The 27,490-nt window shown below is 31.2% G+C and overlaps 1 protein-coding gene across 1 annotated transcript; it reads left to right on the forward strand.

Annotated features, from left to right (window-relative positions):
• The first annotated feature begins 1,475 nt into the window (after positions 1-1,475).
• LOC105317965 (CD109 antigen) lies at positions 1,476-26,950 on the forward strand. The gene is made up of 35 exons (XM_066087148.1): positions 1,476-1,541; positions 1,725-1,876; positions 1,994-2,019; positions 2,637-2,784; positions 2,874-2,944; positions 3,030-3,155; positions 3,267-3,306; positions 3,571-3,655; positions 5,313-5,409; positions 6,131-6,343; positions 6,540-6,740; positions 7,071-7,163; positions 7,293-7,358; positions 7,776-7,970; positions 8,388-8,540; positions 13,605-13,637; positions 14,605-14,671; positions 15,281-15,620; positions 15,805-15,928; positions 16,037-16,150; positions 16,504-16,554; positions 17,213-17,359; positions 18,466-18,607; positions 19,302-19,478; positions 20,570-20,651; positions 21,569-21,725; positions 22,266-22,349; positions 22,432-22,612; positions 22,729-22,943; positions 23,452-23,601; positions 23,757-23,819; positions 24,435-24,547; positions 25,642-25,786; positions 26,347-26,449; positions 26,812-26,950. Exons 1-35 carry the CDS (start codon positions 1,534-1,536, stop codon positions 26,931-26,933), a joined length of 4,284 nt encoding a protein of 1,427 aa, XP_065943220.1. The 5' UTR covers positions 1,476-1,533; the 3' UTR covers positions 26,934-26,950.
• The last annotated feature ends 540 nt before the right edge of the window (positions 26,951-27,490 follow it).

Raw genomic sequence — 27,490 nt, forward strand, 5'->3', positions numbered from 1 at the left:
TTTCCTGATAGAATATTGGTACAGGGTGTGACCGTGTTTTATATTCGTCCTCAGTTGTAATGTTAAAGTTTGATGGACCCCACTAAAAACCAGACGATAGAATTTAGTATATAATGTAGAAAATGATATTACTAATCACATATTACAATTTGAGAAAAAAAAGCTATGTAGCATTTTTTAAATCTGCTTCGAATTGCGGAAAATGTCAGTTTCCTGTATACATGTATCTCTATTATAATAGTAAATGTACCTGTATTTTAAGATGGACCCTTAAAAGAACCAGACAGTCGATTTTCTTAAAATTTCTCACATAAACCACAGTTGGTTTAAATTACATATGTTTAAAAAATGAAGAGTTTTGCAATTGTAGTTTTTCCGAAAAAAAAACCCAACCCAAATCGGTCTCTTAAAGCAAGAGCCATAAGATTGTGTCATTTTGTAGACGTTAATTGTACACTTTACTAGAATTATAATTTCATCATATCACAAACGATACTAGCAAGTTAATTCTAAACTTTGTCAGAAAACACATGTTGGGTATAATTATTTAAGGCAATGTTTTTAATATTAAACAATATGTAGGCTATTTATTTAAAGTAAAAGGTGGTGAGAGGGAAGGTAACATAAATAATTCTAATCTACTTCAACCTTGCACAAAAAATTTGATGCTATGCACTTTTTCAACATAAAGTCGGTGGTAATGAATAAGTTACTGCAATCATGAACTATAGTACTTTGCAAGTTATATACTGCGAAGCAATTAAGGTATAAAAGTTGGAATTCAATATGGTATTCAGGTCAATCAAACAGGGCACACACTGTGTTGACAAAAATAGTCTTAAATTACTCTATGTGCATAAACTTTGGAAAAGGATGTGGGGAAATATAGATCACTCGCAATTTAATTTTCTGCCAACTTGATCCCTTTATCTGATTTAACAATTAAATGAAGAAAGTAATATGTTTAAAGGTATTAAACCCCATTATTCATAAACCAGAGAGAGAGAGAAAGAGAGAGAGAGAAACATACAGTGTCACCGGTGACATAAATTAAAAAACGACCTAGTATCTGGACTTGCTCCATATGTCATAAGTAAAAATATTAGCTTATTTTTGCGACGCAGATTTGTGAACTAAATGATGCCTTTGCATGTTTATTTGTGATAATAATTAATTGAACAATCTGTTTCGTGTCATTCACACGTGCACATACAGAAATTTCTCTCATTTTACTTTCAGCTGGAAATTCAATGGTGCACCATCTGGTTGAATTTTTAATAATGGTTTGTTTTCTATTTGTAAATGATTGATGCAAACTCATATGGTTTTTAAATCATTCGATCGTATTTTTAGTAACGTTTCAATTCAAATATAACAACAATAACCTTTAGAGAACACATTTCTTTTATCGCATTCTTTAAATCGTTTTTTTTTTCAACATTTCCACAGTGCATTCCATTTCTTTTTCCAAAGGCTTTTCGTGTTTGCACTGTATTGGTGTTAATAACCCTATTCTGGAATGGTGAAAAAGCAATGGGAAGGTAAAAAAATTAAATTATTTCAAAGTTGTTTTTTTTTTTAAAATACAAATGAAAGGAAGGAAGGCGTTGGATTTTTAAGAAAAAATGAGGAAAAATGATTTATCCGATAAAAACATTTCAAATATATCAAATTACATTATTAATTAGATGCACATTATAAAAGTCAAATTGTTGGCTTTACAGTGATATAATAGCAGTCTTTCCGAAGATTTTCCGACCAGGGTCACCATTGATAGTATCCTGTAATTTATTAAAAAGTGGGCAGAAAACTGTAAATCTAACTCTGTCGAGAAATGGAGTAGATGTTCTTCAAAACTCCTCTGTGGTAACATTTGGCAAGTATTACAAAACAACAACAGATTGCTAGAAATTAATGTTTTGTTAATGTTTTCGTTAAATTTAGAATTATGTTTAAAAGTGTATGATCGATGTTTTTCCTAATTTTATTCCAGGAAAGCAGAGTTATGTCATTATAGATGTAAGTACATGTATGCACTTTAGTTTTATTTAATACACAAATATTTTTAGAAGACTAGTAATCTTACATCTTGCATTTTCAAATCAATTACAATTGTACAGATAAGAAAATAAAGTAGATAAATGGTACAATGTATTTTTAGCAATTATATTTAGTCGGCTTATCGACAATGTAGGCGAATTTTGCAGATCAAAAAATCTTTAGAATTACTTTCACAGCTTTACAAAACTTCCATAAACTTCCCTAAATCTTGATTTAAAAATTGTCATTGGTTTCATGCTTACTTGTTATACACATGCTGTCATCAACATTAGAATTTATAAAAAGAAAATGTTACGATTTTGACTTAGTACTCCATATATCAAATGCTGCATATTTAATTACTGAACGTAGTTACAATATCAAATACGTAATATATCTACACAAATGATTGCATTAAAGGGGTGCAATGAAATTAAATGACAAAAATTATAACAAAAGTAATATGTTAGCTATAGCGGACATCTGTGTTGAGCTTTGAAGGATAGAACATACTTGTTTCTGTTATGGGCAAAATCAATGTCACATATATTTATCTGTAGTAATATAGATATTAATATCACATTTATGCAATTAAGGTGCCAACAAATTTGACATTCTCTGACATTAATATGGCGAAACTCAAGTACAGTGGAGGATCAATATGGTCACCTCTTCAGTTTGATCCAGTCACGACTCTAGTTTTTATACAAACCGATAGGAAAATGTATGCCGAAAAAGAAGAAGGTGAATCTAGCATATCTGGTAAATTTTTCGTGTAAATCATATTTTCTTGATTACGTAAGATTTCATCAATGGTTTTTTTTCTGTTTTAGTAAAACTACGAATAGTTGTACTCCTGCCAAGCTTAAAGCCTTACACTGGACAGTTCAACGTGGAAATAATTGTACGTGTAGTCTTTAAGTATTTTTCTTACATTAAATATTTACAAAGGTTTAGAAGTAAGACTAAATAAAACCTTTCTTTCCAAGGATGGTAAAAATAAGACAGTGCAGCAATGGTTAGACGTTCGTGGAACAAAGGGAGTATACAGTAAAACATTTCCCATACCAAGAGACTCAAATCATGGACAATGGCGTATTGTCGTTGAAAGCTTGGTATTATAAATTGTAAATTTCTATGTTTTAAAACTAAATTCATTTTTTTGTTTAGACTTGTTTTACTATTGAAGATAAATATAAATCATTTTTAACATTTTTTTTCTTCAGAAAATTAAAACTGAAAAACAATTTGAAGTTCGAGAATATGGTGAGTTCTATAAATTAATCTATTAGATATTTAGCAAAATTAAGCTACAGTTACTTTCATTGATTTTAGAGATATAGATATATTTGTTCGTTTTGTTTGTACTGTTGATAATATAAACCATATTTCCTCTCAATATAAAATGGAGTGTTTATTTATACTCGGGTTTTTATTATTAAGATATTTGCCTCAGATCCTAATTTTATGTTGATACAGCAATTCCATTTTAGGTCTAAGAATACTCTAATTTCATATTTGTATATTCAGTGATTCCAAAATTTAAAGTTCAGCTCATCTGCCCACAATTCTACACTAGAGCAACGAGACAGCTTAGATGTACAGTGAAAGCAAGGTGTGGTTGGTTGTTATTTGAAAAAAAATCTTTAAAAGTCTTATGTCGTCCCGTTTCTTTGCATTCAAAGTTCGAAAGTATCCAGGGGAGTTAGTTTATTCAAAGTCCATTCCGTTTTCTTTCTTTCTTGAATCCGGAAAATTAGAGTTTAAATTGTTGAAATATTACGTGTGGCTGTTAAAGTTAAAAATAAAATTCCAAACAGGGTCTATTGGGTAGAATATTAGCATTAACAATTATAAATAAAAAAATTCGTAAAAGGAAAGAAAATATCGAAACATATTTTAAACAATAAATTCAATGTTATACATTCCCGTTAAGGAGGCCGACTTTAGTTTTTTGGCGCATTCTGATATAATACAGTTGAATTATACATCTTATGAGATTTTTCGATTTCATTTATAAAATTAAACACAATAAATAAAATACAGATACAATTATTTATATTTTTTAAGGAAATTTTTATTTTTTAAACCATTTCTTCGTTGTGGGGTAGGGGAGCGTTGTGAATACGCTTTTCTGACGTTATGATAAAATGAAGCTTTATAGGAGTACGTTATAAGAAATAGCATAAAAGAAAAAGTAAAAATTGTACGCCGTTGAAATTTTATATACAGAATGATGCTATTATCGAGGACATTCTCCTTATTTTTTTAATGAATCCATTTTACCAATCTTCATTCGTAATTATCCAAATGTATAGCAAAATTTGGTGCATTTTAATATTTTGAGATGGTCCCCACTAAAAACCAGACGATAGAATTTAGTATTTTTTTACATATAAGGTAGGAAATGATTTTACTTATTATATATAACAATTTGAGAAAAAAAAGGTTTTGTAGTATTTTTTAATCTGCTTTGATGTGCAGAAAATGACATTTTCTATATATTCCTATAGTAAATGTACCTCTACTTTGAGATGGATTTTTTTGAAACTTCGCAAATAAACTAGAGCTGGTTTAAGTTACATATGGTTAAAAATAAAAGTTTTGCTTTTGTAGTTTTTTCCGCATAAAAAACCCAAATCGGCCCCCTTAAGTATGACAGGAACGGTAATAATGATCAACAATTTTAAATATCGAGCTTTTTCATTCATCTATCCTCATTTAGAACTACGAGGAGATGATAATTTTTCAATTAGACATTTTTGTCCAGATACTTACATGTATGTATTTTCGTGACTTTTAAAATTGAAATATTAAAGACAAAGAACATTTCAACAAGAGGCCCACAGGCCTTATCGGCCACAATTTCATTTTTCAAACTGGATAGGGCATGAATTTCACAGTTTAGGTTGAGAGATTCATGGACGTTATAATCATTTCCAGAAGAGAAAAGTGTTAAATTTTTATTAACGCACGACTACGGAGTAAGACCAATTGCAATAGGTCACCTGAATATCTAAGGTGACCTGAAAACCTATTTGAAAAAAAAACAATTTGCAAGTCTTGTCAAAACACAAATAATCTTAACTTTTTGTGTCATAAAGAAAAGGATGTTCGAAACAGCTGATGTAAAGAAATTACAAGATTGTTTAAATAAAACAAATGAACTAAATGCCGTTTACGCGAGCAATGTAGGCAATTGGTTTCATGCTTTTTAATTGAACTGTATTTAAAGATAATTAAAAAATCAATTGATATTTGGTTAACTTTAGGTATTTTTTCGGAAACCCAGTTACCGGTGTGATTCATCTTCAATTTGTGACGAGAACAAATGGTGCCGATTTATTTTTATCTGATGACTACGCAGATGTAAGTATCATTTTTTCGTCTCGGATATGTCATCTGTCAGTAGACGTTCAGCAAAAAATAAATAACTCCCCGTTGTCCATCAATACGCCTGGCAAATAGCTGATTAAAGAATCAAATTATACTTAACATATTCTTTAGAAAATTTCTTTGCCAATTTTATCTTGGAATATAACATAATTGGGATTTGTGACTTTCGCTATTTAGGACGTTACGAGTTGGCATCATTGTTTAAGTTTCGAACGTGTTATCTTCTTCGGAAAACTATAAACATAGAGTTTATTTACAGGATTTTCCTTGTTTTATAATAAATCACGTTATTTTTATACCAAAGAGAAAACGAATTTCTTGAGTTTTTCCAGATTAAAATACCGATATAAAAACGAAGTAATGAAACTGTCCTACTGTAAATTAGTACGTGATAACACTAAATTGATGGTGAGAATTCTGTCACGTATTTGTATTTGCCAAGGGTCGGGAACAAAAAACACACAAGTTGGATAAAAATCATATAGCATCGCAAATTATGAGAGATCCTGTATTTATCTTTTTAAGCTAAACATCAGCTCTCATTATTATACATGTATGCTCATAATCATTGTGATATATTGTCATTCAATCTGTCTTACTCAAAACAGGTTTGCATTAAATTAAGTGAAGTGACCGTTAAGGACCATCATCCTTATGCTTTAATTGTATGTTGAATTTTTAACGTTTAATGCAGGTTATTGGAGAATTTTCCAAATCAACACCTTTAAATTTGAGCCAAATAATTTACAAAAATGACATCGAGGTCCTTGCTACTGTCAGCGATCCTTCGACAGGGTCGACTGTTGCTAACTTTGCAGTCGTAAAGCTTAAACGCGATGAAAAAATGGTGTGGACAATAGAACCAAAGCGGAATAATTTCCAACCTGGTTTACCATTTACAACATTTGTAAGTATTTTGTATGTAATCTATAATTATTATACATTTTCTTTAGTAGGTAAAGTAATGCATATTTTAAACGCCATATTGATGTGAAATTTCTTATTGCCATGGAGGGACACACATAAACTGATTCTTGTCTTCAAAATGTTCAATATATAAATCATACAAATTAAAATTTCAGGTCAATGTTTTGCATTTTCAGCTGAAGTTTCGGAGTTTAAAATCATCTAATATACTGGTGGAAATTGATGTGACTGAAACAAATCTAAAGATATGCCTCAATGCGTACAAATATGCGGTTGTGTCTAAAAAACGAATATCTCAAACGTTAAATATTGACAGCCAAGGTTTTGCAAAGTTATCTTTGACACTGTCGTCATATGCCTCAGCATTGGACATTATGGTTTGTTCTGGTTACTTATTTTGTATGTTAAATGCAAAATACATATCATACATATATATCAATTACCAACCTACTTTTGCAAATTGTCTGTTACTTTGAATACTAGTATTCCTCTGATCATATACACATGTTCTTCCATGCATTAAGTTTTTACTCTTACAATGTACTAAATAAGTAATACACGTTAAACCATTTACAAAGTGTTTGCTTTCTATGGGGATGTGCTTTTGACATTATAAATATATACTCATATTTTTTTATTTTAAAAATGCTTTTAAGTTTGTGTGATCGTAAATTTTCATTTAGATTGATAAAATGTCACCTTTTTAGACTTATCAAGGGGCTGACAAAGCATTGGAAACATTGCATGTCTCGCAAAGAAACAGAGGACTTGTCGTGCTCCCAAAAAAACCTTATAGTGTGGTATAGTCTTAATTCACTTTGAAGATCTGCATTACAACTAACGATAAAATGAGATTATATTAATACATGATAGCATTTACAGAAAAAAGTCTTACTACAGGAAGTATTTTCCTCTCTTTCATATTTAAGGTTGGAGAAAGTTCAACTTTTGAAATTATCACCACTGTAAACGTTATAGCTCCTGTCTGGTATATAGTAAGTAACTTTATCAGAATTTTAACATTTTAAAGTTTAATAAAAAATGCAAATATTTTTTAAAAGCAGTTTTTAGCACAATGCAATTTAATATCAAATTAATGATGATATTAATATCAATTGGTATACAAGCCTTAAGGGTAGTTTTCCTAATCACATCAAGTGATCAGAAAACATCAAGCCCAGTGTAATTTGATATAAAAATGTTAACTTTAGTCAAAAAAAGTAAAACAAATTACTTTTATCATGTAACACAGAGACAATCCCTTTAAAAAATCTCGTGTTATCTACATCATTTCATATTATAGTTTTCGCAACCGATATTTCTGGCTACATCCATTTCAAACAGTTATGATTTCATATCATGATATATACACCAACTTGTTTACATTTGTATACATTAGTATATTGTTATAGATTCTATCAAGAGGAACTGAAGTCAAGCATGGGCAATGTGGACAGGGAAAACATTTCAAGTTCACATGTTCGATTAATATTGAGCCAAATTTCTACCCTGGATTTCAACTTCTTTTCTACCATTCAACCAGTTATGGTCTGTTGAGAGAGGATTCAATATTCATGCCAGTCATAGGAAATCCCACGAACAACTTTGTAAGTTACAGAATGTAAAATTATAGATCCCCTTCAGGCATCCATATAGAAACAAGAGATGTTTGTGAAACACTTATGCCCCCTCCCTTGGAAACATCCACAAAGAAAATGAACATAAACTGCAAAAAACTGGAATTTTTCTACATCCAAGGGCAATAACTCTGTCGAAAATTGCTCGATCGTACCCAGTATCGAACTTGACCTAGATATTATCATGATAAACCTGTATACAAAATTCCATTCCAATATGTTTATCATCTGCGAAGAAAATGAACGAAAACTGTTAGTGGACCGACCGACTGACAGACAACAGCAAAGCAATATGCCCTCCCTTCTCCGAAGGGGGGGCATAATAAAAAGAATTGGTAACAATTACCTTATACATGTATTTATACATCCATTTTTTTTCTTTAAAAGATAAACATTTCAACAAATAGAAACAGTTCTTATAAGCCTGGAGAAAACGTGCAATTTACAATTAATTCGACTGAGAATTCCGTGGTGTACCTCTTGGCAGTTGATGAAGGAATTTACCGATCACAATCCGAATTCGACTTGAACATCCATAATGTAAGTTTGCCATTTTATTTTGTTATATATATTAATTATCATGGTTTGTTTTAAGTGAAAAATTAAAATGTAGCATTCATTTCATTGTGTGCAAAATATACTTCCATAGCAATAGTCATCGATTTCAATTGTATTTTCAATTGACAGGTATGTTTTTTTCATTAAAAAAATTGTCAAAGTTATGAAACAATAACGTAAAAGAGACTATAATTCAACTGTAAAAAAGCAAGCAGGTGCTGTCACAAATAAAATGTATGTCATAAAGAATTTGTTAGTATTAAATATCGGCGAAATATTTGTGGAATCGTAATGTCATGTTTTTGCGGAATATTAGAAACAAAACACCTCTATTTTAACGGAAACATCCCTGGTAAACTAGTATTATAAAATGGGAAACAGCATCATGACATTGGAAATATTGCACAGCTTACTAATTTGTGATAGTGCTAGCACTGCATGAAACTATTCTCTGAGCTTCTGATTGGTACTCGAGCAAAAGGTTACTTTTTAAAACCATATTTTTTTTTTAATTTTTATACCCGCACTTTCTAAAGAAAGTTCGGGTATATTGTTGTTACCCTGTTCCGTCCGTCCGTCCGTCCGTCTGTCACGTTTTACTTTCTCAAACTGCTCTTACATCTTATAAACCAGCAAACTGAACTCTTGGAGTTTGATTTGGGGTATCATGTTGTTTTGTAAAAAGGTTTCAAAAATTCTCTGTTAGTCCTGGGGGTCAAATAATTGGAAGAAAATGACGTTTTTTTCACAAAAAACATTCTTCCTCGAACTCCTCCTACATTTTCAACAGTAGACAAATCATCTTTTGGAATAGGTTTTAGGGTATCCTATAGATGTGCAATAAGGTTCTGGAATTTTCAATTTTGTCCTGGGGGTCATTTAATAGCTGAAAAATGACGTTTTTTTTATTAAAAAAAAACCGGTTTCAAAAACGTCATTTTTTTGGCAGTAGCCAAATGATCTTCTCGAATATGATTGGGGGTGTCATATAGAGGTGTGATCAGGTTCCAGAATTTTTTTTCTATTAAGGGGATCAGTGGGCAACAAAAAATGACGTTTTTTTGCAAAAAAAGTATGGTTCCCAAAACTCCTCTTACAACTTTTGGAGTAGTTACGTCATCTCTTGGGATATAATTGGGGCTGTCCTATAGATGTGCAATAAGGTTTTAAAAATTTAAATTTCATCCAGGGAGTCAAATAGTAGCAGGAAATTGACATTTATCACCAAAAAAAAAATAGATCCAAGATCTAGAGCTCCTCTTATGATTTAATGGATAGACACATCATATCTTGGGGTATGATAGGGACTGTTCTATAGATGTGCAGTAAGGTTTTAAAAATTTAAATTACATCCAGGGAGTCAAAAAGTAGCAGAAAATTGACGTTTTTCACTTCAAAAAAACATAGATCCTAGTACTCCTTTTATGATTTAATGGATAGACACATCATATTTTGGGATATGATAGGGACTGTTCAATAGATGTGCATTACGGTTTTGAAAAATTAAATTTAACTCTGAGGCCCATTACCTACATACCTTTTGATGCCCTTTAAAGATCAAGAATATATATGGTTAAAGGGTGGGGATCTCAACCGTTTTCGAGATATTCATGCACTTCCTGTTCGATAGGGGTCATGACCACCCCCGGGGCCCATGACCTACATACCGTTTGATGCCCCTTGACACAAGGAACAAGAATATATATGGTTTAAGGGTGGGGATCTCAACTGTTTTGAAGATATTAAGGGAGTTGCTGTTTGAGGGGGTCAGGACCACCCACAGGGCCCATGACCTACATAACATTTGATGTCCCTTGATATCACAAACATGAATATATATATGGTTTAGGGGTCATGATTATAACAGTTTCTGAGATATATGGTAATTTCAAATTCCTTGGGGTGGGGATGACCCCAGGGGTCAGATCTAATAAACCCTATATATTGCCAGTAACAGTCAATATATGATTATGAAAACCCTATATTATTATCTTTGTCCGTTTTCAAGTTACCATTTACAATAGAGTCTACGAGTCTTCCTACAAGGTTCAATGTTAGACCCCACACCCTTTGACCCCCCCCCCTGAAAAGTGGTTGTCTAACCTAAAATGAGAAAAATCAAACCAGGGTGCACAACTAGATATGCAGACCTATCATATCCTAGAGTTTTGTACAATTCTGTTCAGCCAGAAACAAGTTCAAAGCGGGAAAGAAGAAAAAGAAGAAGACGAAGAATGATTAAATATGTATTAAGAACCGTACAAAAACAATAAGTCTCCAAATTTCATTCGGGAGACTTAATAATAAAGATTAAATAGAGATAGGGTCATCAAACATCAATAATTTAAAGATAATTGACAATTTCTGATTCTAAGGGGGTCAGGATAACCCCTTAGGGTCATGACTTACATGCCATAATGATCTGATGCACCATGACCTAAGGAGGAATAATATCTTTGGGGATCTCAATGGTTTTTATGATATTTGATAATTTCAGGAAGAGCACTTGGGATCCTGACCTACATACCATCTGAAATGCCTTGAACAAAGAAACAATAATATAATATGTACATGATATATGATTCAATTTAAGAACCCAGATATAGATCAATTATCTATGTTTTGTATACTTCCTATGTATATATACATGTATTAGTTTGTGTTTTGTTCTATACTATTCATGTTCATGACTGTAGTATGGCTTAGTCTTATTTTAAATTACATTAAAAAATTGTCAAATATATATGACTTGGAACCCCCACCCCCAAACAAACTCAAATATAAACTGTTCTCCCCCCTCCCCCCCCCCCCCTTAATTGTCGAATGATCTATTAAAATCAAAATATAATTTGGGTGTCTAAAAACTTTTATAAACTGGTAAAAATAATATTCTTAAAAAAATTGCATTACACCTTGCATATTTGACAAATGATCTATTGAGATATGATTAGAGGTCACATTTCTACCTTGTGATCAATAACTAGTATTCATTGACAAGTTAAAATTAATAACAATAAATGATTCAAATTATAAATGTTTATACTCCATATTCACCCCCCCCCCCCCCCCCCAATCTAACCTGGTTCTAAAGAATCAGTCTTCTTAATACATTCTTACATGTGAACAGTAGCAAATTTTAAATCATTTCTTGATTGCTTTTTCTCTCCTGATGCACATTAACATTTTGGAAATTGCTTAATTCAATTTTTAAGATTTATAAACAAAATGTTATTAATATGCATGTGTATTCGCCTATTTGGGGCAATTGTAAAGTCTCCTAAACAAAGCAGTGACATCATTAGGCTAGGAATTACCCACATGGATCAAACACTACTGTAACATATGAATAAGATAAAATACTTTAATATTTCTAGTTCTAGAATGTCAGGGTGTCTCCAAGGGGGCATAATCTATATACAATTTTACGCGCAATGACACAAAGTGCAAGAATAAATTATATGGTTTAGGGATGATCGAGTATCTCAGATCTCAGAAGTTAACAAAATATACAGTGTATCATCATTTCCTATTTCATAAAGGGGGGGGGGGGGTTTAAAGACAACACCTGGGGGTCATTAATGTACTTTACACCATTTGATGCATCATAATGACATTAGAAGATATTTTGTATTTTCCTGTTTCGTGGGGTCAGAACAGTCCCATAAGGTCATGACCTACATTGTATTTGATGCATTATAATACATTAAGAAAGAAATACTCCTTCCTTCCTATTATAACTCATATAAAAATTATAAGTGTCTACACTGTCTTACTTAATTACATGTAATACACAAATTCAATAAGAAATTGTTTATACAGGGTCAATATGGGGTCAACTCAATAGTACAAGTCTGACAAATGAAAAAAAATTACTTTTGCAACTAAAATGACAGAAACTTTACAAATGCGATAGGATAGGTAACGATGATAAGCTTATTTAAATATTAAAAGATGATGATACAGTATGCTGTCAAAGAGAGATCACATTTAGAAAGTGAAAGTAAAACTTAAGTATGCTGGCATCTCATTATATTGTGCTACCGCTACTACATGTGTTATGCTTACCTATATTGGTCAACATCATAATGATAATCCAATTAAAACACAATAATGAATTCCTTTAGCTGATCTTAACTAATACACCGTTACACGTGAACCCATATAATCGAAGAGCTGGGTAAAATTAGTACCCGCTAATGAGACCTGCAGACCTGTGTTGTGTACGTAACTTCAGACAAAGATCAGTTATTTGTAACATGAATGTATTTTTATGACCTATTCTTCAAATCCACTTGCACTATTTTATTAGGTAAATAACAGCTTTAAGGTGGTGCAGGACACCTGCATATTGTGATGTATACTTTCAATTGAGATAAACAATTAAGTATATTAAATTATAATTAATTAAATATTTACGCCCCATGTAATGTTACCTGAAATTGAAGCGCAATGGGTTAGAGCGTTTACATGTCTGTAAGAGCATTGGGGTCCAAGGTGTATTTTTGGTAATTTTACAATTGATATAAATGAATTTTCAGGGGGGGGGGGGGGGTGTCTGGACCCCTCACTCCCACCCCTTCTCTAAATCTGTGCACATGATGATGTACATGTGGGCACACAGAAGCAAATCTAAAACCGGCAACCGCCACGGGGAGGGGGCATAATTAAATTTTTTAATTTGTTTGTAATAATTATATAGACCATTATACTTTTTATGACATGAAATGTTAAGATTATTGATTTACTGAAAATTCACTGCAAACAGTTCAACCCCAAATTGCACATAAAGTGCTGCTCATGTGTATTATCATATGGGAAGGGATCTTACTTTCAGTTATGAAAATTATAATTTTTAAATGTATTACCGGAGCTTGCATGTGGTCTTCATTTTTAATTAAACTGGTACAAAACAGTGTTATTTAGGGGCAAACACTTGGTGCGGGTATTACTGTCTAATGACAGCATCTAGTTGAGATTTTTAGGAGCATTAAAATTTTCTTTAATTGACATTTAAAAAACAACATACTGAATTTTAAAACTTTTCAGGTTTATATGGCGCTAAGAGACACTATGGACAAGGTATATTTCTTATCTTTTTTATCATCCCATGTTAATTATCTTAGTTTGTCTGATGCTGGAAATTTTGGTGACGGTGGAGCCTGGTGCTTTGTGCTGTTAACAGGAAATTATTATCAAAAAAATACAATATCACAATTTGTAATAAGTAAATACGTGTATTTAAATATAGCCTAGATTCTAAATTCGAACCGTCACCTGGCCAGAACAAATATTAGGGCTCAAGGCGAGTTATAAATTTAAGATCGATATAATATTTTTACGACATACATGCACTATGCAACGATATGATATATTATTCACAGAAATTTAGTGAAGAGAAGTAAGGGTATAAACTATAATCCCCCTGTCCAGTCCACCTTTAGCGAACTCTTACATGTAAGATAGGTTTTCTTGGTGGACGTGCATTGTGAAAACCTTACAGAGACATTACATATATATTTGCAGTGTACAGATTCTAATTTGTGACTCTCCATCCAAGGAAGAACCACGGGGTTGAAAAAAACTAACACACACAGGGATACACAGAGATCATGTCTATTTAGAAACATAATTTGATAAAGTCATCAGGTCTATTGAAAATTTGTTCTTTCCAGAATAGGAAACATTTAAGGTGCCCTGGGACCTCTGTCGATATTAATGTGGAATAAAGTTCATAATATTTGAAATACATGTACTTTCACCGGTTTAGAATTTTCAACTTTTACAATATTTAACAAAAAATAGCTTTTAAAAATATTTAGGGAGATAAAAATTGTAAAACCCAGAGCGAGATTCAACTCATTACTTACAGCTAGATTCTTAGTAAACCCTCTGACCCACTGTGCTACGCTGTTAGGTGACAATATTTGGAAAGAAACTACTTATATAATTACACTTCATTTTATTGTTTATTTCGATAAACAATACGCCACAACATTGTAAAGTCCCATACCACCTAAATCTCTTCTATTTTTAATTTTTTTTTCAGTACATAAGTGTTTATTTAAAAGGAGGATATACAGTGGATGAACCACAATATCCTACTATTTGCACAGGTAAGAATATCTACACACGTTAATAAAATTCAATGTGATAGGAACTTCAAATAATTTTTAAAAAACGATGGAATTAACTTCGTAAAATCCAATGTTTTTTCACTGATTAGGTTTCGTTAAAGGATGATATCAAAGAGTTACATGTACTTTGCTTGATTTAAAACCTTTCTGAACTGCTTAGGTTAATTTATCTAAGAAAAAAAAACCCAGATAAATCTATTTTATGAATCAGAAAGGGGCAGTAAATTAAAAGAGCTCAGATTTTTATTTCACATTTCTTTTATAAATAAAAATATATTCGTTAGTTTATAAAAAACTGCTTGTTACATTTTTCTTAGCCCGAAATTTGCATGCTTGAATTCGAAGAACAAATTGACCATATTTTTTTCAAAATATTCTCCGTTATTGGAATGAGTTTGTTAAAAATCAATTACAGGACAAAAGTAAATTTGTTTCAGCAAAGAATTTGGGAGTGTAAACTGTGCAAACGATTCCAATTTGTTACTCATTGAGTAATTAGTTTGTAATTGTTTACTTGTACTGATCTTTAAAATCAAAAAATATATTAAAACTACTTCGACTGATAATTAGAAATGTTTCTCACTGTAGATCCATGCGCTAAATCGCCGTGTACAAAGGAAGAGTTGTGTCGTGTGAAATCTCCTAGCACGTACGACTGCATTTGCAACGCCAAAAAAAATATGTGTGTACAGCGTTTGTTCTCGGTTAATAGTAAACCAGGTTTTGGTCTTAATTTTCCAACAAGACCAAAAATACCGCAAATACCTCAGAGACCAGTTCCAACACCTCAACCGGGTGCTCAACCCCCAAAGAAAATACCAAACATCAACCCAATTTTCCCAAGTCCAACTTTATCAAGTCTAAAAGAGAATTATCCTGTGAGACGTAAATTCCCACGTACATGGATTTGGGAAGAAATAAATATGAGGTTTACTTACATGAATTATTTATTACAATATTTGTAAAACATTAAAACTTAAGTCAGCATAATCAAACACGTAACCCTTTATATTTGTAAAGTATTTCATTTTTTTCCAAAATATTCAAAATTTGAGTAAAGGTTTAAAAAATATACAATTTGGTTATTTGATTTAACAACATTTTTATATAAGAGGACGGAAATCGATTACATTAAGTAAAAAAATCCCTGATGCTTTGACGACTTGGGTAACAACTGCTTTCTGTGTGCATGATGACAGAGGATTTGGTATTCTGCAAAACAATTTTCCACTAATGGTAAATCAATCATTATTAAATAATAAATAATTAAATAAATTATAGTGAAATGATTTTAGGTATTTTAGTTGGTAACACAATTTTACACCTATTCTAATTTGAATATAGATTCAAGTAACCCAGCCGTTTTTCATCAAACTGAAGATTCCTTCCAATGTCATTGCTGGAAACAGTGCTGTCATACAAATTTCTCTGTTTAATTATGACACAGACGCAAAGACGGTAAGATCTCTCGATCGATCTCTCTCTCTTTCTCTCTCTCTCTCTCTCTTACATGTATATACTCGTATAGTCAAAACTACACTTTAAAAATAAAGCTTTGTACCTTGACCACCATCTTTGGGGATGACCAGTCAGCTTTGTTAGTTTTCTGTGTTTTATGTTTTCGGTTTCCCAGATATTTGAAAAAGCATACAAGAGATGAGAATATGCTGATAAGCGATAAACTCAATATGCCTGTTGATTGATTGTGGTCATTTCAAGAATATAACAATTCTGTAGACGTATCACACCGCAAAAATGTGTGATTTTATTGTGTTTATTACTGTTTCGGAAGTTTTAAGAATTGTATTTAGGTTCTACTTGGTGTTTGGTTTCAAGACGATTTTAGCGGGGATGTTGTTAAGGTAAGAGACACTTATCAAAATATGCATACTGTTAATAAATATTTTACGAAATAAATTAAACGTTCTGGTTTTGTTTACTGTTTCTGATTCAGTTATGATTATAATAAATGGTTAAATGAAAGTGTGATAAAGTTGTGTAGCATAAAAGTTTGTCCTGTGGCTTAAATACAATACAGTTAACATGCTATAAAATTGCATTTTACTTGAATCAGCTTGAATGATTTAAAAACACAATATTGGCGTCATTACGTACCGCTAGAGTTTCTCAAGAATATTGCATGTAATTTTCTGATTGATATGAAACATTTTACAAGTCCTTTTCAGAACACGTAAATATTTGATATAAAAACAAGTTTACAATTATCTGCAATGCTCATGCAGTTTGTAAAAACAAATTTCTATTTTTTCTTTTAAATTTTATTTTAATTTAAAAAAAACCCCTTCTTTACTACTTAATACTTAAAAGTACCAGTATGAAAATAGGAAAAACTAGACATTTTAATTTTAACTGAATCTTAAAAGATATGTTGCACACCTTATGTACGAAAAGTAAAATGAAATCTTGTTAAATAATGAGTGGTATACGCTGTATTGCTTGTGATTTTGTTATTTATTGTTGTAATATTTTATTAAATTAATTTATTCTTACTTTTTAAAGATCGGTGGGCGTAACTCCACTCTTAGTATGAATACAATCGATATAACTTCCAAAAAGTTTGGATTCTACAACATAACCGTTGCTGCTTACGATCTATTTAATGGCTACAAATATTTGGACAGCGTAGAGATGCCTCTGTTTGTTAAGGTAATGTATATTGATAGAAGATAAAAAAAAAGTTACCAATTATATTAGTCTTGCTATTAGTACTCTTAGTTCTAACTTCATATTCACTTTTTGGGAGTTGATTTTAATCAACTCTCCTATGCAGTTACTCAGACAAACCGAAAGTGAAACAATGTTTGGACCTCAGCACAAATCATCGCTGCTGACAAGACTTAGTTCTTGAAAATAATTGATAAATTCGATGTAATGTATGCTAAAGCATTGTTTCTCAAGGAAACTTATTTATAAATACATTGTAAATAGTCAGATTTTAAATGGTACAAACAATTTAGATATTTTTGTAGTCGTATGTATTCCTACGCCAGAGTTCAACATAGTCTCGTTTAACTCGACGCTCGGCTGTCTCCGTAAATCTCCGACAAGAGAGAGTCTCTCTTGCTTGTCGGAGATTTACGGTGTCAGCCTAGCGTTTGGTTGAACGAGACTAGAGTTCAGTATTGCTTGGATCCATACAATTTTCGAGAAACATTTCTATTACTGATACATAGTTGGATTGAATTAATTTTATCTTTAAATATTATTTAACATGATTCATATGGGGGTTTCTCGACATTCTTGTCGAAAAAGTCCAAAAATTAATATTATAAAAATGTGCATAATTCAAATACAAATTAGAAACTACATGTACTTGTCATGCAGATTAACATATTATTGATTTTAAAATAAATAAACATCGACAAAATCAACTCCCGCCAGTTCTTCAGTACTTTGATTTATGCATGTACAGTGAATCTTACAAACAAAATGACCAATTTAAAGGGATTGTTGTTTTCTTTTGGTTTCAAAATTGATATCATATTACAAAGAATATTTATATCCACTCTTTTCAACCTACAATGTATATGACAACAATAGTTATGTAATTTTATATCTTCTTGTTTTCGTTTCTTATCTATAGCAAATATTGTATAATTTTCTTAAAATTGATTTGATAGCGGCACAACTAGTCTGCATGTACCTTAACTTTTGGAAGTAGTTGTTATAGCAAGAAAGAGTCACTTTTACACTTTGAAACCCAATCGATTTAACACGTTAGTTAGATGAACTATCTTTATCTGAATTTCTAGGCTCCGGGTGTACAAGAAGATTACAATGTTCCAAAAATATTTTCATTAAATGGTAGATCAGCACTGAACAGGGAAACCATTAATATTTCACTGCCACATCAAGCTTTGTCTGATACCAAGTTTGTGTTTATTGCTATCACAGGTAACATATTTTCAAAAGAAAAGAGTACAAAAAATGAATCCATTAATAGTTAAGAATGTTTAAAGAAATAATACACGTATAATACTAAGTAATTTTGTAATATTTTCACGACGGAAACTTCTAATGATATATATTTTAAAATAGATATAAAGTAAGTCATGTTTAAAATTATTCTGCTTCATATTTATATTACATTAGGTCTGTTGTACCATGTTTTATTTCAACCTACTTAGCCATATCTGTGAGAGCTCATTATTTTCATTAAACTCTACGTTTTTAAATTATTAAAAGATGTAAAGTGTCAAGATCGGTGGAGGTAAAGGGAATTTTCGAAAGAAATATCTTAATTGATTCACATGCAAGAAATACGTTCGATATAAGCACTGGTATATTGTTTTCTTGCAATGGACTCTTAGGTCAAAGTATGTTACAAAGTCATAAAAGATCCTTTCGTGAAGAGGGCTACTGAAATCAAGATGCAATTGTCCAGCTTTTTTATATCATTTAAATACTAGTACTGAAAACTGTACCATGTGTAAGCATTTACATTTTATTTTAATAAATTTCGAATAACAAAAATTAACACAGTAAATCGTATTTTTAATTATTTACAAGGTATAATCTAAATGTGTGGTATTTGTTTATTATTTTGTCACCATTACATGTGATATGTTCGATTCCTTTTTTTAACTAGGAGATATTATAGCGCCTAGTATTAATGGACTTGGTCACTTGATACGTTATCCCTGCGGATGCGGAGAACAGACAATGATGTATCTTGCACCAAATATCTATGTCATACAATATCTCAAAAGTACACACCAATTATCGTTGGACATGAGAAGAAAAGCAATCACAAATATCAATATCGGTAAGCTTTTAGATAGGTGTACATGTATTCCTATCAGTGTATGAAGTTCTGATGAATATGCTTAGTAGCAGTTTATACGCATATGCTTATTTCCTTTTTCCCCAATAGCACGCTTAAAAATGTATCAAAAAGTTCGACGTTGAATTAAAAACTTGTATATTTTTGTCGTTTTCAGGTTCTTACTGACATTTATATTTGTTTTAATGATGAAGAATAAAAGTCGGTAAAGTTATTTTGCCTGAACGTTAACTGTAATGGAAAAAGTTCATTTTTTTCACCTCATTTAATTACTGATCAAACGTTTGTTTTGCTTTGTTGTCTTGGGCAAAAGTCTTTTTCTCCAGAAAAAAAACCTGGCATAAAGAGCCCTGAATCGATATTCTCAGCAATATGGAAATAATAATTTGGAAAGGAAAGTTTAAACAGTTTTGGCATATTGATATCGTATTGAGACCATATCACTTTTTATGTGCAGGATTGGATTCTTTATTCAGTTGGGAATCGAAAGGGAAAGGTTTTACATTCTGCAGTTTCCTTCTTCAAAAAAATTGAATCAATTGACTCTCCACAAAATTAATAAAGTAACATGCACATACATTCAACTACTACGATGCACAACGGTTTCAAGGTGCTGAGTAAACATATAATATTTAGCCTGTATTAATTTTTTTTTTTCAATCGGTAAGCGTGGTTTTTAAAAAAGCGCTTTTATGAATTTACTTACTAGTTTTTAACGGCATAGATGTATACATTCACGATGTACTTGATAAAATGGAATGAACAGTCCGCTTAAATCGCTTGGTACACTAAACAACCATATGTAAAACATTTACATGTATTGCAAAGGTGACATTTGTACGTGAAAATTGCTGCTCTCTCCATCAGTCTTGTTTATTTGAATTCGTTAATTTGATCTTTTTACACAAATAGAAAAAAGTTCAATAAAACAATGTAGATTTCATAAACTGAGAATTCGAGGTAGTAGTTTTTTTTTTGGTTTTTTTTTTTTTGGGGGGGGGGGTTGTAGTAAAGGCATCAACTTTTTTAATAACTCTTCATTTCTGGTAATACAAAGTACATTGACTTTCAAGGTATTGACAGTGAGCTCCGCTGGCGAAGACAAGATGGCTCCTTTAGTGTGTGGGGAAATAGCGATGGGCATGGAAGTACATGGTATGTTTTTTTAATATAACATGTCATATACAAGAAAGTGTATATCCATTCAAATCTTATGAAAAAAAAATTGTAAGATACTTCAAACCTCTATGTAATTTATCAATACAATAAAGGATGTTGTCATCTGTTCTTATACATGTATATACTTACACAATATTATGATATCCTGAGATGTTGTAAATCCTTTTCTACATATGAAATTTTGTGTGATATATATTGCACTGAATGTTATCATTATACGCGATGTGTTTTTATATTCGTTTCTAAGAAATAAACGAATGTGAAAAAATGTTATCAATGACTCTATTAATTATTTTTTATTTTCATTTTTTTTTCGTTTTTTTCGGGGTTTTTAAATAGAAGTTTAATGATTTATTAATGAAATTGTCGATATATATTTTTTACATCTGCAGAGTGTAATATTTTCCTTGCCTACAACAATGTTGTTTCATAATCTTATTGACTGGCATCTACATGTATTTCATAAAATTACCGACAAGTTGCCGATGTCAAATATTTTCTCGGCTGATTAGACTTCTGTGTTTGATGTTGACATATATGTGGCGGAATCGTACAATCAATTTATTCTCCTAAAGAAATACTTAACAAGGTTCAACTAAGCTTTCAAATACATTTTTTCGGATATATCTGTAACTGATGAAATGTAAATTCATTAGAAATTTCCTACAACCTGGTTTTACTTTTATTGTATGAAACTCTTTCAAACTTACAATCCTATAAGGTACAAAAAACGGTAGAAACCCCCATTTAAAGTTTTGATTTATTTATAATTTTATAAGCGTATTATTATTTGGTTTAGCTTTAAAAAGTAAAATAAAATCAAGAAAGAATTAAAAATAATAAATAAATTCGGTCCTCAGTCAAACAATAAGGCAAAGCGTTTCTTATTTTAGGTTGACCTCATTCGTTCTCATGTGCTTCCACCAAGCCGATCAGTTTGTACCAGTTGAAAACGGAATTTTTGCAACTGGCTTAAAATGGTTATTGCAACAACAAAATACAGATGGCTCATTTGCAGAACATGGGCGTGTTATTCACTACCAAATGCAGGTACATTATACACTTGTTTACATTAAAGGGGCTTGGTCATAATTTGGGTAAACAATTATTTTCCCGAATTTAATGTTTACAATGATTTGGTAGGGTATTTTTGATAGGCATCCAAAATTTGAGTGTCGCTCGTTGGGTTATAAGCGAGTTACAGGGCTTAAAATCAAGTGAAATTCCAGTTTTAGACCTAAGATAAATGTGTCAAATGTTAAGAACTGTTTATCTATTCTTAAAATAAATAAGAAAATAGTTTTAATATTCTGGTACATTAAACCTATGAAAATTAATACAGGGCACAAGTCTAGTTTACACGAATTGTGAGTCCTATATCTTGCTTATATATCTACCATTGTCTTTTGAATTTTATTTGATCGTTAGAAAAGTATTCCTTAAGCATTGCAAATAACAACAAAAGAAAACTTAAACTAAAATCTTGACCATGCCCCTTTACGGGTTTTCATACACAAGATATACCACGATTAACTTTTGCAAATATAGTGTACGTATCATTGAATTTCATCATTCATTAATTATTTATAGGGCGGGGTTAGGGCATCTCGTGTTACCGAAACTGCGTATGTTCTCTTGACGTTATTGGAATTCAAAGATTTTCCGGAACTGAAGGTAGAGTTTCTGTTTACATTGGTCATTTGTAGGTTTAGATTATTTTGATCCCTATTAGGACTTTTTCTATTTTTTAAAACAGACAAACATAGCTATTGCTAAAAACAAAGCTGTGCAGTTCATCACAAGACAAAGCAGTATAAACGATTTGCACGGAAGCAAACATGGATTGGCTCTAACCAGTTATGTATTGCAAAAAGCGGGTTACTCGGAAAAAGCTAGACTGGTATATGCTGACTTAAAAGCACAGGCAACCTCCAATGGTATATCATTATTTTTTACTTTAAAAATTTTCAAAACAAAATTATATAATAATTGTTTCAAAATGAAATAAATATGTATATTACATATAAAACGAAATAATTTTCGTATGTTTTAGCTCAATACTTGTTTTGGCAAAATAATGACAATCGGGTGTATGAACAAAAACTTCGCTGGCAGTCTCCAAACCCTAGAGCAAGACCGGTTGATATAGAAACGTCTGCGTATGCATTACTGTATTTTGCGGAAAAGAATGATTTGTCACAGGGAATGAAAATAGTTAACTGGCTCGTCTCCCAGCGAAATCCCAATGGAGGTTTCTCGTCAACACAAGTAAGTTTATTAATTTTCACGCATCAATATTTCTTTGCATTTGAAAGCAATACCAAATTTATATCAACTTTAAACCAAGTAAATTTGCCATATTTTTATGTCAATCCGTTTTATTTTGTTATCCAATTTTATAAAAATCATTATATTTTATCGTCATTGTGATGTAAACGTGTGCTGCAAAAATACTAGTAAAATGTTTTATGTTTCGGATACTCTTTAATTTTTATACTTTTACACAGAAGAAATGAGAACATAAAACTGAAACTGACTATAAAATTGACATTTAGCATTTACATAATATTGTTTTTTATATAAAGATTACTCCTGTGAAATGAGAGAGAAATATGAAATTTTCGTTGGTTAAGAGATTAGTATGTGTATTTATACAAGCTAGTTTTTTGTTTACAATCTCTCTGCTGAGTAGATTCCTCCGGCCATTTTCTTCCACTGCTTGCGAGAAATCCATGTCAAACAAAAAATAAGTATATATAAACATTTAAATATGCAGGATACCGTTGTCTCCCTCCATGCGCTCTCTAGATTTTCTGGCTTGCTCCAACAATCGGGCCTAGATGTTGAAGTTAAGTTGAAAACAAACTTGACGGAGAAAACGGTACACGTGAATTCAAAAAATAAGCTACTTGTACAAAGAGTAGAGGTAAGAAACTTTCTAAAAAAAATGTATGAATTCATAACAAAATGGAACTGACTAATTATCATAATATCCTTTACATTCATAAATATTGTAAACTTTCGTATTGGGATCATATATTTGGAGTTTACAATCTTAAAATGTGATTAAATTTATTCTAGTTGGACAAACGCACAACAAGTGTTGAGATTTCTGCACAAGGGAAAGGGTTCGTCTTGGTAGATGTAGGTACATGATTGTATAGTCTGTCCCAATTTACTGCATGTTTCCCTCGATTTCTGGTGATTTTTAAACAAATATCCCCATACCTATCACAAAATTCAATTTAAATCTATAAAAAGGAAAGAATCCATGATTTTTTTCCCCATAGATTTGTTACCTAGAGTTATAATGGGAAAAGTCATTTAACATTTGACATAATTTTCTATTTGGAAGTCACTAGGAACATCTCGTCCATTTCTTCAATGTTATTATCCGGGCATCTTCATATTTAGCTATACAAAATACCTGTGAACTTTTTTTTACCGCTTAGCTGTGTGTTGATACCTGCCAAGCTCGAAAGGACATTTTTAAACTCTTGAGATTTTTTACTATTGAATGAACTTCGTTTTAAGACCGAGTTATTTAAAAATAATTCAAGAAATTCTTTTGCATAAAAAAACTTTAAAACAGACAATACATGTAGTATCTTTCCTCGTATAATTTTCTTTGTTGTTATGAAATATTATTTGAATCACATTTTAGATCTAGCTTAACGTTATAATTTATTATTAAAACAGCTCAAATGACTGTAAATTATGTATTTCAACATTATAATCAAATGTTCATATGTTATATAGACCAGTGTGAAATACAATGTAATGCAGAGTGGGGAGTCGACATTTGAAATCAACACAACACTATCTTCTTCCAAACAAACATTGGACACGATCACAGTTAATGTTTGTATAAGGTATAATCATTTCATGTGTGATTAAATAAGATAATTCGTAGTTAAGTATAATGGCAGCTATATGTATGGCCCTTTTGAGATCAAATATGATATCCAGGAACTATCCCTATGTTGTAGTCGATTCCATTGCTTGATAGCAACATTATTTTTTCCAACCATCCTTTTACGAATAAACCGACATAACAGTTAAGTATTTTTTCCTTATCAAAACTAAATTAGTAACTAATTAGTAACTAAAATAGTAAATTAGACCGTTCACAGGTAACAATTTACGTTCATATAGACTAAGTGGGATTCCCACCCTTTTTTGTACATACTAGTATACGTTTAGAGTTTAAAACAATTATTTTTTGCATGGGACTGTGTCTATCTAACAGACATATTCTTGAAATTTCATATTTGAATTGGTTTTCCACGGGTTTTTTTTTTGTAAATTCGTTAATTTTTTTTTTTGGGCAAAAAAGAATCATAAGATTTGATAACAAAATGCATCGAGTCAGGACTTTGTTTTTAAAGACAGATTTGTGTCATAAGTTACTTTAAATTTGATGGTTATACTAAATGTCTCCCTTATTTCAATTGAAACTTTGATTCATGTACTTTCTTTAAAAACATTATTTTTAAATTAAAGTAATCAGTTAATTTAAGTTTCTCATTATATAATGAATTTTTGATAATTGATAAAAATGATTAATTTTTAACATTGACGGAGGTTATTTTTAAACTTACTTGTGCAAAATGTTGGGAAGGGTTTAGAATTAGTGTGAGCAGTTCCCTAATATTCATACATAGAGAAAAAAACAGAAAGTCATTTTCATTTACAAATTAAACAACCCTAACATTCAAAAACTATTCATTGTAGATGAAACTATTGGAAACATTAATAATTGCGTTCTTATTATTTTAGTTTTATGCATGTATACTCATGAACATTTTTCCGAGTATGGAAGCTACTATGGCAGTAATTATGAAATGAATCTCCTGTACAAGACAAATACACTGCACAACAGGTTACCTTTTTGGAGCAGTGGGTTTAACGTAAAAACTAATTTAATGTTTCAGTCATCATTTTTTTCCATTTTTTTTTCAATCAGGAGAAAAGATGACAAAGACAATGGGATGGTGGTTGCTGAAGTAGGGCTTCCATGTGGATTTAAAGCTGACCTGTTGAAAACCAACGCAATTGGACTTGATCACAAAGAAACATCTTCAGACAAAGCGGTGCTTTATTTCAAAAATGTATGTTTTGTTTATCTTTTGATTACATTTATAGCAAAAGAAATTAGTTTAAAACGTTAAAATGATTATTTTCAAATAAGACATTAGATGTTGCAAGAAAATGGATTGATTAATTAAAAACATAATTCAAATGTTATATATAATTTATAAAATGTCGTCTTTTCATATATGGGAAAGGAAAAAAGTGTTTTTGGCAAATGTGCAGTTTTGTAAAAAAAAAAACAAAAACAAAAAAACAAACAAACAAACAAACAAACAAAAACAAAAAAACAAATAAGTCCTGACCTTTTTTTAATCAAAACGTCACAAGCCTGACAAAAATAGTCCAAAAGGTTGTAAAGATATGCATATGTGGGGTGTAAAATCTAAAGTTGGATTACTTGAAACTTATTTTGAAATTCACATAGTAATATTACAAAAGTATTTGAAAAATTGACATCCATCCCCACTGGATTTTTCATACCCCACCCCCCCCCCCCAACCTGGGATCCGCGCATGGGTATCGTAACTATGTCTTTAAGTTCTATAATATATTCTTCTATATTTTTGTAACACATTAGCTGAAGAGGAACTGGGTGTGTTTTGACGTGACAGGTAACCGTGTGGACAGTGTCACTGAGTCACAGGGAGTACCCATCATTGTGTACGACTATTACGAGCCAGGTAACTCGCTGATTACGTGTACATTGTTTACATTCTCGAAGTATTCAGGCATTTCCCCTTCTAAATAATAAAAGAAAGGTTAACGTTGTCATTCATCAAGATTCGTAGCGCTACAATTTGATTGAGAATCGTTCTGTCGTTCGCCATCGCTCAATTTTATCGCAGGTCATCGAAACAAAGAGGTCAAAGCATAAGTTTGTAACATACACGGCATTGTCTATTTTTTCTCAATGGAATCACTTAACAATAATCAATTATCATCAAATGTTTAAATAACAACACACAACTTAGTTAAGTTTGTTTAGATTAGTACTTTTAATATTACATAAGCTGTTAGACGTTTGCATTTTGCTTTTTAAAAGGGAACTACTTGATTGCAAGCTACATGACGGGATTGTTGCAGGAGATGAACATCTGTCAAGTGTGTCCAAAGTGCAAGATTTGCAAAAACACTGTAAGACCAAAACGATATTATAACTTTTGAATTCCGTTTTATTTTATGAGCTTTGAATGAATATACCATTACATGTATCTGGATTTCATTTCAGGTCCTTGGTTAATGCTAAAAGTGGACATCATATTTTTATGAACATTGTATAATGGCCAAATTATCTAAAAATAAAATATTTTTATCTACCTTGTTTGTTTTCTTTGATTTTGTACTATAATTTATCATTTTATTCAACTCACGTAATTACATTTACATACGAAAAATGAATAAGTAAGTTTTAATTCATGTCAACATCACATAAATACCAGAGGTAAATTATATGCTATGCAGCGAAATATAGACCATTCTCTTCTCGCTGATAGTGTAGTGCATACTTATAACTTTATTTTTAAAATACATATACAAAATACATGATTTTGCATCTATAAATGTATAATTGCCGTATCGGATTTTTGGGCCGACATGTACATGTAATTTAACCTCCTGACAATAATTGTGATGCAAAAAATTATCGTCCTGTATAATTAATTGTGTTTGACGTCGAGTACAATTGGCTGACACGAATACGATTTGGATCTCTTATTTGCTGA

Source organism: Magallana gigas, chromosome 6, assembly GCF_963853765.1.
Source record: "Magallana gigas chromosome 6, xbMagGiga1.1, whole genome shotgun sequence".
NCBI lineage: Eukaryota > Metazoa > Mollusca > Bivalvia > Ostreida > Ostreidae > Magallana > Magallana gigas.